We start from the raw sequence: 14,109 nt of genomic DNA on the forward strand, positions 1-14,109 counted from the left end.
CATTTTTAAAATGCTTTTGTCAATCGGCGATGGATGTTTTCATTCCATTGACTCGCACCGTATATTATACCATACCGTATCTTGGCCGTATATTTTTTATAATTATATTTTGAACATATTATATTATATTATATTATATTATATTATATTATATTATATTACATTATATTACATTATATTACATTATGTTATATTATACAGTAGACATTGCAGTCCTCCACCTAACAGTAATGTTTCGATTAGTTTGTTCGATTAGTTTCGATGAGTTTAGTGGAAAAGTGGCGTTCGTCACGTCTCGGCAGCCAGCGAGCATGCACAGAGCGGCGCTTGTGCGTCAGGACTCACCCGACGGGATGAAGGCAGCCTGCTGCTGGAACTGCATGTTGGCCAGGGCCTGTTGGTACTGGAATACACCGGCGTTGAACATGCTGGCGGCACCGTTGGCTTTTTCAAGTGCGGGTCTCTTTGGTAAAGGGGGCAGGACGGGAGGGAGCCCCTGATGAGGGGGAACAAGAGCGGCCATTATGGACCAAAAATGCGGGGTGAAGAGGGAGAAAGAATAGTTAGAGGATGGAGTCAACCTCCAGCACTTTCAGTGAGATTATGGACCTCAGAACGAATATAAAGATAGCAATTTTGCACAAGCTGCACTGAATCTGCGGGATACTAATTACAGGACTAAAATGACAAGAAATCTTGACTATACTATGCAAGACACACAACAATACATTACACATGCATTATAGACTCAAAAGATGATGAACTGACCTTTAAATCTATGTACTTAACTCATTCACTACCGTTGACGGCAATGGACGTCAAAGATCCATTTTGACGGCAGTTGAATGAGTAGATTTTAATAGGAAACGCCTGACTGAGAATGAGTCATTCTTTTGTTTACGACATCCTATAATAGTCAGTTCATCAGCCCCAGTCAGGTAAACGTCTAGCAGATGACAGCGACATGCTAGGGCAAAAGACGAAAGGTGATAGGTACCAGGTCCAAAGCCGCGTCGAGGGGCCGCTTCGGTGATTTGACAGCCGACCGAGTCTTAAATAGCAGGCAGCGAGCGCATGATGGCAATGGGCCAATGGGGTTCAAGCGCATTAACATAAACCAGCAAGCGGCGGGTGCATCATGGGGAGGCGGGCAGCGGTGCATTGTGGGTCGGTGCGGGAAAAACAAAAAACAAACAAAACAACAACAAAAAAGAATCATTGCAGTTCATTACCACAAGAACATGCGGAACATTGTTACATCAAGTATGAGTAAAAATAGGCATTCTAAACATGAATATTCTTTTTTTATGTGTTAATTTTTTAAATAGCGTTGCATATATATATATATATATATATATATATATATATATATATATATATATATATATATATATATATATATATATATATATATATATATATATATATAATATGTGTGTGTATATGTGTGTATTTTTTTGTGTATTTCAAATACTTTAACAAAAGTATTGTCAGGCAGTCCACATGTTTGGGTGTACTTTTTACAAATTATATTATTTCTGCAAAAAGATCTGATGTTACAAATGGCTCACGATGCAATAACAATGGTTAAACAAATTTGCCATTTTTAGGGCCACCTGAAATTTTGCTTATGATTTTGGACACACGAAAATTCCCAAGAAAATAAATATATTTCTTTATTTTAATAAGGCTAAATGAGTTGAGCATGCTTGACTTCTGTTTACGTGAACTTTAGGAGTGTGAAAGGTCAGTTTGCGTGTGCACACTCAGACCACTAAACTGTGTTAATTACCGGATTAAATGTCACGGTACAAAACGTGATACTCATCAAGACTGTAATGGAGTCCTGCTAAAATCTCATCGAGCGATAAAGCAAATGCTAAAAGTCCCGAGCGCCTACCATGGCTGCAGCGGCGGCCGCCTGGTTGACTTGATGCTGGGCCGCTTTGATTTTGGCCTGGAGGTGAGCGGGCGGGTGGAAGTACTTGCACTTCTCCCGAGAGCATCGGCCCTTGATGTAGTCCATGCACACGGTCACCGTGTTGTCGTTGGTGTCGATCATGGTGCTGTCGGACGGGTGCGCGAAGCGGCAGTCGTTCTCGCCGCGGGTGCAATTGCCCCTCTGGTACTCCCGACACACCTGGGACACAAACGTTCGATTTACTTTCTAGAACATTAGATACAGGCGTTGATTTTCTCAAGATGAAGGTCCAGAATTGCCTGAGATTTTCCACAGGGTCAGTAAATGGAACTGTGGAGCCATTGAGTGTGTTTGAAATCAGCATTTCGCAGACCACATAAAATGATGTGGCGGGCCGGATCTGGGCCCCGGGCCTTGGCTTTGACACCTGTGTTTTCAAGATTCGAACATTGTATCGTCATAAGCATAGGAATACTACACAATGAAATCCTCGTTCTGTTCACTTTCCCGAGCTGACGCCATTCCATAATCGAGCAAATCATAAAGTAGGCAATAAAATCAATAAAAGGTTACACAAGTAAAGTAATCAATAATTTTAGGTACTAAAGCAACCGATGACTATTTGCATTAGGATAATCAATGACTGTACCTTGGGAAATAGTACTAAAATAATTGATTACTTTAGGTAATCAAGTACTAAAGTCCATCCATCCAGCCTTCCTTGCTTCCAAATTACCCAAAGTAAGTGATTACATTAGTGTATATACCAGGGGTGTAGTGGGCGTGGTACGCGGGGGTACGCCGTCCACCCACTTCTCCCGACGCCACGTTCAATTTTTATTTCGGTTCGAGTCATGCTTAATAATGTTGGCCTGTGATTATTTTGGAGTGGTAAAACATCAAATTTAACATTAGTTCAACAGGTGTTATAGCCTATAATTGATGTTCTGAATGTATATGTAGAACATCCCAGAATCGCGTACACCCACTTAAAAAAAAACACTACACCACTGGTATACACTGTATATATTTGAACCCTGGGTGGGCAACAGATGAGTTCCAAAGCTAACCCCATTTCCACGTTGACAGAGCCTAGCAAAGGTTATTTTGAGAAAAAAAAACATTAAGAAACACACTAAAAAGGCTAAGAGGCGAGCCGTCAGTAATCCACAGCTTCATTTCCTTCAGCCTTTGACAAATTAATTAATCCGCTTCGCCTGTTCACAAGCCGATGATCACTTCGGGCTTACAGAGACAATCAATCTAATTGACGGCTGGGGGCATTACTCTCGATTGATAGGCAGAACGGAACGTTTTTACGGGCTCATCAATCAAGCGTTATTCAAACGCACCGCCTTGCAGTTCCGCGCATCGACGATAGGGGGCAGCAAACGCACGCGGAAAGCGAGGCCCATGGGAAATACGAGAGCTGAAGCAGAATTGGCCTGACGTATTTGACGTATTTACCAACGCATACACACAAAGTTAGCGCACGTATAAAATGAGATGTTGCTTTTTTTCCTTTAGAATTACATTTTGACACTTTTAAGAGGCGCGCAGTAACTTAACGTCCCTGTTTGAGCTCAGTCTGCTTCTGCTGAGTCTCAGTCGCACTAAAACAGATTTAATATCATAACAGTCTATGTGTGTATGTCTATCTGTTTCACCCCCCTTCTCTGTTTATCGGCCCCGCTGTCTGCACGCGTGAAGCGATTTGCGGGCAAACTGTCTGTCGCCATGACGGCTAATCATCCGCAAACACCTATGAGAGCGAGAAGTTGGGCTAAGGCCCCTACCAAGCTCTCTAAATTTACATACATAACACACATTCATCCTCTCCCCGCACCACCGTGGACCGGTGGCGCCTCTAGATATTTTTGAGAGCACCTAAAATCTTTGGATGGCAAGAAGTAAAAGCTAAAATGAAAGATCGCTGTCAAAAAGACCTTCACACTTTAAGTCACAACTTTTTTCTCGTGATTTGAGCCCTGCGGCTTATAGTCCAGTGCGGTTCATCTGCATTTTTTTTTACTAGCCACTAGGGGGCAATCTACAGGTAATTTGTCAATTTATGTCAATTTATGGAACAAATATAAATGAGAACTGAATCAATGACTGCTCTAAAAAAGTTTTCAAAAATACAAAAAATATGTATAAATTGAATAAGATCTTGTTTATATATATATATATATATATATATATATATATATATATATATATATATATATTTTTTTTTTTTTTTTTTTTTGCACGGCATTATTCACATCACTGTCTCTGTTTGTTGTTTATTGCTATTTATTTACTGTTCAATTATGGAATGTATGCTGCTTGAGGAAGTGAACAGAATACTCCATTTCACTTTAGGATCCAACCATACATATGACAATAAATCTCTTCAATCTTGAATAAACATTTGAGACATGGAAATTTAATATGCATAATGTATGTATGATATATGAATCAAGTGCAATTTGTTGATATGTTGACTAAAATAATTAAACAACGGGAGACAGAGGAAGACGTTATCGATGTAATGATTTTGAGTTTGATGAGCTTTTTTTACGTTGAAAATATCCATCCATCCGTTTTCGATAAATATGTTGATGCCAACCATGCTTATAGTCCGGAATTTACGGTACAATTCTTGTACATGAATCAAAAGTAAATAAAAACAAATCTCCATGTGGCATCCTTCTGCATAAATATCTGATGTTTCAACCTGCAGCTTAGCATCTGCTGTGGACAACACTTGACCAAAAAAACTCACGTTCAATTAAAGTTTTGTCGCTGCGTCTTATAATCATAAAAAATACGTAACTAGGAAAAAGTACCGAAATTGAGCAGCTAGTGGGTTAACCGGCAAATTCACACGGGCGGCCCTGGCCACCCTCTTGTGGCGCCACAACTGGCCTTATTGAGAAAAAGGAGGCCGCCTTGTTGTCAGGCAGATGTCGGCCATGGAGGGAGGGAGGGAGGGAGGGAGGGAGGGAGGGGAAACGTGGGAGTGGATGATGAATTTGGAGTAAAGGACAGCCGGATCGGGATCAAGGAGACAAGAGTGCTCGAACGAGCGAGAGAGAGAGAGAGGAAGAGAGATACCGTTTGCTCGGTTTGTAAAAAAACGAAAGAAAAAAAGAGCGAGGCCAAATCGGAGCAATTTGATGTTCCCTGCAGCCGGCGTGGACCGGCGTGTCTCCCTTAACGGCGCTTAATCATGCATTAGAGTGAGCTGTAACCCGCCCAGAGTGCTTAGGTGGGGAAGCAAATGAAGGGCCCGTTAATCATATTTGCATCGCCATGGCAACCGTCGCTCGCAGGTAAAAAGCAACACGTGCCTTTCTTTTTTTTTTTTTTGTTGTTTTTTTTTTTTTTGCCCGCGTTTAAGCAAATGACGGACGGAATAACAAAGGAGAGTTCAAGAAAATATTTGGACAGAGATCCTCGTCGATTCTTCGCCACCGAGCGAAATGGGGTGGAACGTATCCGTCGACTACTACGCATGATAACTCCGCGGAATCGCAGCTCCCGTTTATTTGGAATGGCGCGGCGGCAAGTCAAATACGTCTGGCCGCTAGGACATTTTTAGCAAAGTGAGTTCCTGATGGATTTGCGCGCAATAAAATGAAATCTCACTCCCGCCATGTAACCGGAAGGTCATTTAAACCAAATACAAGGCACGACAAAAAGTCATTACCGAAAAGCATTTGTGCGGAATGAGCTTGACGTAGAAATAAAACGAAATATCTTCCTCAGACCCGATCTACTCATTTGTGTCCAAAATCATTTTGTTAGGGTTTCATTTTGTCATTTTGTCTCGGCAAGATACCAAACATGAGACATCATCAGAAAGGTCAGGATGTCCTCGATTGAGCACACCAGGACTTACTGGTACTTGAGTCGCTTGAATAACCCAAAAGATAAAGACTGAAAACCAATGTCCACTATAGTGGACGCAAATGAATAGGCTGGGACACAGGAGCAAATGCAGTAAAATAAAAATAAGAATAAAAGTTGTAATGTTTGATTTGTATTTTGTGCCATTATCTCCTTAGATTTTACAGTAACTAAGTTGTTTTTATTATGTTATTAATTAATAAAAAAAGCATGAAAATATATAACTGCTTTCCATTAGAGAGGCTTTAATAAGCTGTTGCAAACCAACAATAAACACTGAATATTGGGGATGCTATTACTTATAAAAAATGTTTCATTCATGTTTCATTCATCTTTTTCTTCGGGTTAAAATATTGAAAATTCTGCTGTAAATATTCCACATCAAAATATTCATTCTTTTTTTTTTCATCAACAAACGTTTCAGTTGGTAAAAAATGTTTCTTGTTTGAATAAGGATTGGCGTCATTATTATAATTGTTTTCATTTCAGGCACTTTGATGCACTTTAAGATTTTTTTTTTCAGATTCAGAATTAACTGTAACCTGCATTAATCCCTGTAAAAAGAAGACATTTGCTGGAAGTTTATTTAAATATTTGTTTTTCCTTTTGATCATGTTAAAAAGATATTGACCTCATTTATAGTCTTCGGCGCTAGTGGGGTGGCTGTGAGAAATATGATCTTTCCTCGGGCGTGTTTGCAAAAATAGAATTATAAAAATGTGCGATACTAAGATACATACCAATGAAATTTCGTGTTTCCGTTGTGAAATATTTTGGTTAAAAATGTTGTCATGCCGCGGTCGGGGCTTCGTACGTTTTGTCATATTTTTTTCTGCGTTTGAATGAAAATGCTAACAATAGCCCAAGTACACGTTTGGATTGATAATCGTGCGGAAAACGCCGCGGGCTTCCAGCTCGTTCTCGTCTCATCTCCGGCGTGACACTCGACTCGCCGATGAAAGCTAATGCCTGCTCTGTCTTCTGCATCTGATAGCGCCCCCCCCCCCCCCCCCCCCCCATCATGACGGCAACAGGTCTCCAAATCGATTTCTCTCTTAGCTCCGCCCTGTCTGCCCCCGCCATCTATTTTGTCCTGTCACTGATCCAATCCCCCCCCGCCCGGCCACTCCCCCCCCCCCCCCCCCCCGCCGCCATCAATTACCTGACCGCCCACTGTTACATGTTAAATGCAGGCATCCCAGCTCGGTCGCCCAGCACCCACCCGCCTGCGAGCTAACGATCAGCTCGTTATTCCGCCGCCGTTGTTTCCCGGGCGGGGCCGCATAATGGATGAGATGGAGCTCGGGCCCAATTAATGATTAGCCGCGCGCGGCCAGACGAGCGGCGCTCATCGTGTGACTGATTGCTTTCATGGAAAAAGGAACGATTCTTTACAAGTTCCGTCGCGATTCCGGGAAACTCGGACCGGGCTAATGTGTGCGCGGGGCTTCTCTTATTAATGTCACTTCCTCTTGGCTTAAGTCTGGGTAATGACCATATTATGGTAATGCTTATAGTGTCGAGTACACAAACTGTGTACTGGATACATAATTAAAGTCCACGCGCGGACGCCGTTTGAGGGAAGTGTCTTTAATATTCAGACACATGGCATATTTCAAATGCTAATCGCTCTGCCGCGCTGTGGACTAATGTTTCGGCGGCTGCTGTGTTTACTAGAGTTTGATTTTAAACGCGATTTAAAAATGATTCTAATACGCCGTTGTACATAGCGATCAAACTTTTGGCTCTTTAAAGGGTGGGGTGGGGGAACCGTTCATTCATGAATCGATCACGGAAGGGGCCCTTCAAAATAGTGGTTCTTTTTTTTTTAGTTAATTTTCATCCTTGAGCAGTATTTTGACCGTTTTTGGGGTTTCTACCACACTATTCTCGCAGTATTTTAGCCAAGGGATGGTAGTGTGACAACTATGTGGTCGTGTCATGTTGAAATTTGAAAGGTTGTCACCATCTGGGTGAAATTTCAGCTCCCTAGTGTCTTTTTTTCAATGCTTTCCCTTTGGGAAATAGCTTTGATGTAAAGATCAAAGAATTGGACAAATAAAGAAAACTTACATTTTTGATTTTGATTAGTGATACATCACAATTCATGTCATAGTTTTTAAGTGTTAAACTGATAGGACATTTAATTTTCTTTCCTCTAAAACAGTCCCCCCCCCCCCCCTCCCCCCGGGAACGAGACAAATTATCGCCCCCCCCAACTCGCCAAGCCGACGATAATTATCTGTCTATAAAAACATAAAAGTATTCCTAAAATTGTATCCTTTTGAATTCAACAAAAGAAAAACACACTGCATCTGAAATGTTTTGAAAAAAGCTACTCAAAGAACCACTCGTGTCCATACGACATCTTCAACAGTTCCTCCGCTCCACCTTTGCCCCTCGCTCCCTTTTTTTCTTCCACTCAGCCCCTATGTGGCATTTTTTTTTTTTTGCTTGCTCCAATTTAAATAAAACACACACACACACACACACACACACACACACACACACACACAACTTTATGGTGCTAATATGTTAGCTCCGCAGGGGGGATGAACGATTCCGAAGTCCCATCGTTCACAGTGATGATGCGTTCGAAAGACTCAGTTCGTTTGAGATCGCCCCGTGACTAATTTCCCGCACGTGCGCGTCTCACCTCCAATCTGTCCGTCCTCATCAGTTTCTGCGCGGCGGTGGCCACCGGGACGGGGACGCTGGGGTTGCTGGTGAGCAGTACCGGGGCGCTCGGCAAGATCTCGGCGGGCATCAGGCCGGGCGACACGGGGCCAAGGTAAGGGTTGAACGCCGCGGCCGCGCCGCCGTTGCCGTTGGTCGCCAGGCCGGGCGTGACTGAAAACATGGGCTGAAAAAGACAGATTTTTGCATTGTTTTTTTTTTTTTTTAAGCACATTCACATTTATATAGTTGGCAATTTATGTCTATAAATGGCCAGCACCAATAGAGGTAATTATTAGCTAAAGTAATTATTACCCTGAGTAATTACATACAAAAGTATTTCTTGACTTTAGGTGATTAAATACTAAAGTAATCAACTAACTGTTTGAAATTAACTATTTTAATGCCAAATACACTTTACCTATACTTTAAATACTTTAGGTAACTAATTACACAAAGTAATTACCTTACTTAATTATTGCTTACTTAATACTTACTTAATACTTACTTAATACTTACTTAATAATTGCCTTATCTCATAGAATACTTGAATACTTAATTACCTACAGCAACTGATTCTGTAAGTGCTTAATTACTTAAAATAATGAATTACTTTTGTACATAATTACCTCCTTTAAGTAATTGAGTACTAAATAATCAAATACTTTGTGAAATTAATTTAAACCCAAAGACACTTTACTTCTGCTTTCAATACTTTAAGTAATTACTTACTTAAGGTCATTGATTACTTAATTGACTAAATTACTTTAATACCCAACTACAATAACTACAGTAACTGATTTTAAAAGTGTTTAAAGTGCTTTAAAATATTTTTATTTTATACAGTTCAAATTCAATGCTTGCTGAAGGTTTGTTTTGATTTTATTCACATATTTTTGATAATTTAGCATGGTCAATATTTGTTATTATAACAAATGCTCCATTAAAAATTTTGTTGAAAAATAAAACTTTAGGAAAATGTAGCAAGAAAAAAATTTTAATTTACCCCAAAAGGTTTTAAAATTATACGATTAGGAGCTGTCATTTCAATACGGTGATACGGCAATATCGTTATACTTTTGTCAAGGTTATCATACCGTCAGAATCTGATATCGTCCCCCGTCTAGTTATAACTAAAAATCAAAATACCTTTTTTCCCTTTATTCCTTTTTCGTTGGTTTTTAATCAACGGGATGACGGCGAAGTGAAAACCGGCAGCAAATCTACTGAAATATGAAAGAGATAAACGATTTGTTATTCTCTACGAGGCAGCCATTTTTTTTCCCGTTCTTGACCTGGACCCCGTCTAAGAGCTGTCCCTTGAGATCCCGCCAACAGGACACAATGAGTAATAGAGCATCAACGGCAGCCAGGGTCCGCGCAGCTCCAAAAAAAAAAAAAAAACTCATTAAATCAAGAAAAACGGCAGGAAATCTGTAGTATTTCCAGCGATGCCTTCAGGAGCATCTGGGGAATGAAATCTTATCTCGAGGTACACTTGAAAAAGTGGATTTGCGCCTTTCAAGGTGCGCCGATAGCAAGCAAGGTTTGGCTGAAGCAGACATGATGTCATTGAAATGAATCTCAGTCATGTGGCTTCGCCAGTGCGATGATGTCATGCGCTAAATATTTTTCAAAGCGTATCGCGGCCATTTCTGGAATATCGTTTGGCTAGAATGTAGAAAATGCTCTCATAGATGATAGATACTCTTTGACTTTGAGGGGCTCATCAAAGTGAAGCTATCGTATTTTTTTTTTTTACTTACTAATGATGAAATATCAAAAGGGTTTGATGTCGAATCGCACGGCCAATTAAACAAATCATAACGATCGATTTGACGCGGTCGCTCGACGGACGATTTCTTTGAATGCGATTACGATGGGAAGCCGCTCAGGGTGAGCGAGTGAGTCGGTGAACGAGTGACGGCGCGGCCGTCTGAGTAAATGAGGGTTAATAAATCATCCAGCGAGTCGAGTGAAGATTGAAACGGTGAATAAATAGAAATGAGATAAGTAGAATGTAAATAAGTGTTGCCCAGGAATAAAAAACCAAGGAGATAAATATAAAATTTGAGCAAATATACGGTATGGTTGATTATTAGCGGTGCAACGATTACTCAAATGATTGACAACTAATTGATCGTTTTTGAGACCAAAAATTGTCCAAATTTTCACAATTCAGCCTCTTTACAGTAAATATGTTCCGATTTATCTATAATTAACGATTACCATTGTTGAAATATTAACCTATATGCACACACTTTGCAAATTATATCATTGCATTTCTTTTCCTAATTGTGTCAATTATTTTAAAAGCGTAATAACGACATATTTATGATTTATTTTTTTTTCCTTCAACCACTCAAATTGTTCAGTGGCATCTGTCGTCTGTGACGCGGTGACCCTCTAAGACACAGGTGTCGAATTCCAGTCCTCGAGGGCCGGTATCCTACATGTTTTCAAATCTTTTCCCTCAAAAACACCTGATTCAAATGATTGGGATCATTTTAAAGCTCTTGCAGAGCCTGCTAATGAGCTAATTATTTGAATCAGGTGTGTCGGGGAAAGAAAACCGGAAAACATGCAGGATGCCGGCCCTCCAGGACTGGAGTTCGACACCTATGCTCTAAGACTTAGTGAAACACAAGTTAATAAATAATTTTCTGTTTGCTGACGTATTTTGAAGGCCGCTCAATGAAATCTTGCAAAAATCGCAGCAAAATCAATGTAATGAATCCTATTAAAATGCCTCTCAAAAATTGTAATTGTAATAGTTTTATACGGTCCAAAATTTTGACAATGATTATTTATGCATACAAAATCTCGCACGTCCAGCTGCAATCACATAGAAATGTCAGAATCACTGCAATTTCAAATTTTACATGTTTTAATCATCTGCTGGAAATTTCAGCTCCCTAGTGTTTTTTTCCCCACATTGATTCTTTGAAGATATCATAAAAAAAAATCAAAGGAATTTCCATAAAACCTCAAATATGGCTGCAGTTCGAACATTTCAAGGAGGGCAAGCAAAAGTAGATGTTTGAAGTTCATAGCTGTCTATGTCAATACGTTTTTTTCTTCGATTCTACATAATCAATTGTAAATAAAAAAAAAATAACATGAGTTTTCGATTATTCAACCAATCGTTAGTTGCAGCCACGGTGAGTAACGAGAAGAGCGAATTTGTGACTGAATGAATATTTGCGGAAATTGTTAAAGGGGTGAGAGAGCGAATGACTGCGGCGGGCAAAATAAGAATTTATTTTATTGCACGGGCGGGAACGCGATCACGATAATAAGCACCTGAAATCGGAGTCTTGAATCATAACCCGGATTTTAATTAGCCAAAGCTGCGGCGGAGAGAACTAATTGCTTTACAATATGTTCATTTTATAGCTTGCCTGTCCCTGTATGTCCATATGCGCTTTGCTAAACTATACAACGTCATTTATCGCTAATTATTTTGCGCGCCACACGCAGACGGATCCCATTGGATGCGGGGGAAGCGTCGAAAGCCCGGCCGAGCGAGTCCCGAGCCGACGATTCCCGGAAAGAAGGTTGTTGTCGCAACAGAGGTGTATTTGCTCGACTCGTCTCGCTCTGTCATGCCGTCGCCCGCGCTTGACCCCGCCTGTCTTCTTTCTCCCTCCGGCCGTTTATCTCCGGTCGCCCGGCTTTCTGTTCCGTCCTCCTCCGTCTCCGCCGTCCCCCCCTTTTCTCTCGCCGTGACACCAACAGAAAAGGAAGGTTGGGCGTCCCCGCGGAGATCTATCGCCTCTTTAAAGCCTTTCATGGTTTGCTCCGTTCCTCTCCGAAGGGGCTTTCCAATCCGTGCCGGCGATAAGCCGACGTGTGTTTGTGTGCGCGCGCGGCTTTGAAACGGTTCGAGCTTTACACTTGGACACATTTTACGATTACTGTAATTCCACGAGTATAAGATGCGACTGTGTGTACTGTAGAGGGTGCACCCTTAATTTTAGGGTCAAATTCTGGTATTTTCTATGTTACCATGAGTAGGACGCACCAAGAGTTTGGCGACACTCTAAAATCTGTTCATATCTGTAAATTACCGTAATTCACAGAATATACCGTATTATTCGGACTATAAGCCGCAACTTTTTTCTCATGTTTTGAGCCCTGCGGCTTATAGTCCAGTGCGGTTTATCTGAGCTTTTTTTTTTTTCTTTTTTTTTGTTTTGCTAGCCACTAGCAAGCAAATGTGCGTGTATATTATTAAAAAAAAAAAAAATCTAAATTTAATAAGAGAATGTACAAAATTTGGGGTAAATTTGTGACGTGTAAATTTATATACAGTACACATTATATGTGAATTTATTTATGTATATATGATTGTCTATGAATTATGTAGATATTATGTTCACTAAAATAAACTATCACACACAGGGAGACAAAAAAAGATGCTCGTGAAGTATTGATTTCGATTTTGCTATTTAACTAAGAGATATTCATCCATCCGTTTTCTATAAATATGTTGGAACTAAACATGCAGACATGTTCAGTCTGTTAAGAGAGGATGTTGCTGTTGGCAGACAATTACAAAGAAAATTAATAACTAAAAAGAGTTATAAACTTCATATTCCATCTTTTTGCGTAAAGATCTGATGTTATTACCTGCGGCTTATAGTCCAGTGCGGCTTATCCGTGACAAAAATTGTTGTTTTTTTTTTTTGCTCATATTTTGCTGCTGTGGCTTATATACCGGTGCGCCTTATAGTGCGGTATACGGTAAGTGGCACCTGTGTATACGATGCACCCTTAATTTTGGGGTCAAATTCTGGTATTTTCTCTGTTACCGTCTGTAAGACGCAGCAATATCTCCCACATATAAAATAAACCTTAGTTTAACAAATTATGGACAGGGATGCCGTGATAGACCTTTATTTTGAAATGATTCCAGTCAGTATGTCACGGCATAACAGCTTGAATAGTTTTTGAAATAGCTATAACTGTTTTATTCAGCAAATTCAGAAGATATATTGTATAATATATGCTGGGAAATGTGTCACTAATAAAAATGCAACTCAACAAAATCAAGGCATACATTTTATAACCAATTCAGTAATGTGTTGCCTCAAGTTCCAATTCATTTGCTGTTAATTCGAAAAGAAAAATGTACTGTTTGTGTCACGGCTTTAAAAATGAAACTTATATTTTCTGATGCAAAAACACCAGTTCAAATCTCGTGTGTCCCCTGAAGTGCATTCAGGTCCCCCTCAGGGGTTCTCCTTTTGAGAACTTCTGCTCCAGAGAGCAGGTATGCACAAAACATCATCAGCATGCGTTCTTAAATTTGAAGAGTGCGGATGGGGTAGAAGTTCCGGCAGTCTCTTTGACTTTTCATCCCCTTGAAGTGACAAAGTAAATTTGGATATGTGCGCGTGCGTGATGGGATCGATTCACGGGCGTGTCCACGGTGGGTTAAAGCCGTCGCTGGCCAAATATCCAAAGGGCAAGCGTTCCTTGCTAAATGAGGACATTCCGTCTCAAAAAGTTGGAAGGCCTCACCAAGAAATGATGGCGCTGTAACAGCTATTGTGGGACAAGATTTTGCAGTCGTGACTCACAATCTGTGTTCCACCAAACGTCTGCGAGCACGC

At 40.4% G+C, this 14,109-nt stretch overlaps 1 protein-coding gene across 7 annotated transcripts in view; it reads right to left on the reverse strand.

Annotated features, from left to right (window-relative positions):
• Positions 1–14,109, reverse strand: part of LOC148415525 (muscleblind-like protein 1) — a 74,502-nt gene that overhangs the window by 5,226 nt on the left and 55,167 nt on the right. For 5 of the 7 annotated variants that reach the window (XR_015867269.1, XM_088428100.1, XM_088428097.1 and 2 more), the window contains 3 exons: positions 8,472–8,678; positions 1,901–2,140; positions 346–496 (listed from right to left, as the gene is read on the reverse strand). Coding sequence is in view for 6 of the 7 variants with exons in the window: in XM_088428100.1 (XP_088284226.1) it covers positions 346–496; positions 1,901–2,140; positions 8,472–8,678 (598 nt within the window). In the remaining variant the exon portion in view is untranslated. Of the gene's footprint in view, positions 1–345; positions 497–997; positions 1,052–1,900; positions 2,141–8,471; positions 8,679–14,109 lie in introns of all 7 variants that reach the window. The other 2 variants (XM_088428102.1, XM_088428101.1) reach the window with 2 other exon arrangements.

This window comes from Hippichthys cyanospilos, chromosome 11, assembly GCF_059441005.1.
Source record: "Hippichthys cyanospilos isolate Australia breed blue-spotted pipefish chromosome 11, RoL_Hcya_1.0, whole genome shotgun sequence".
NCBI classification, from domain to species: domain Eukaryota; kingdom Metazoa; phylum Chordata; class Actinopteri; order Syngnathiformes; family Syngnathidae; genus Hippichthys; species Hippichthys cyanospilos.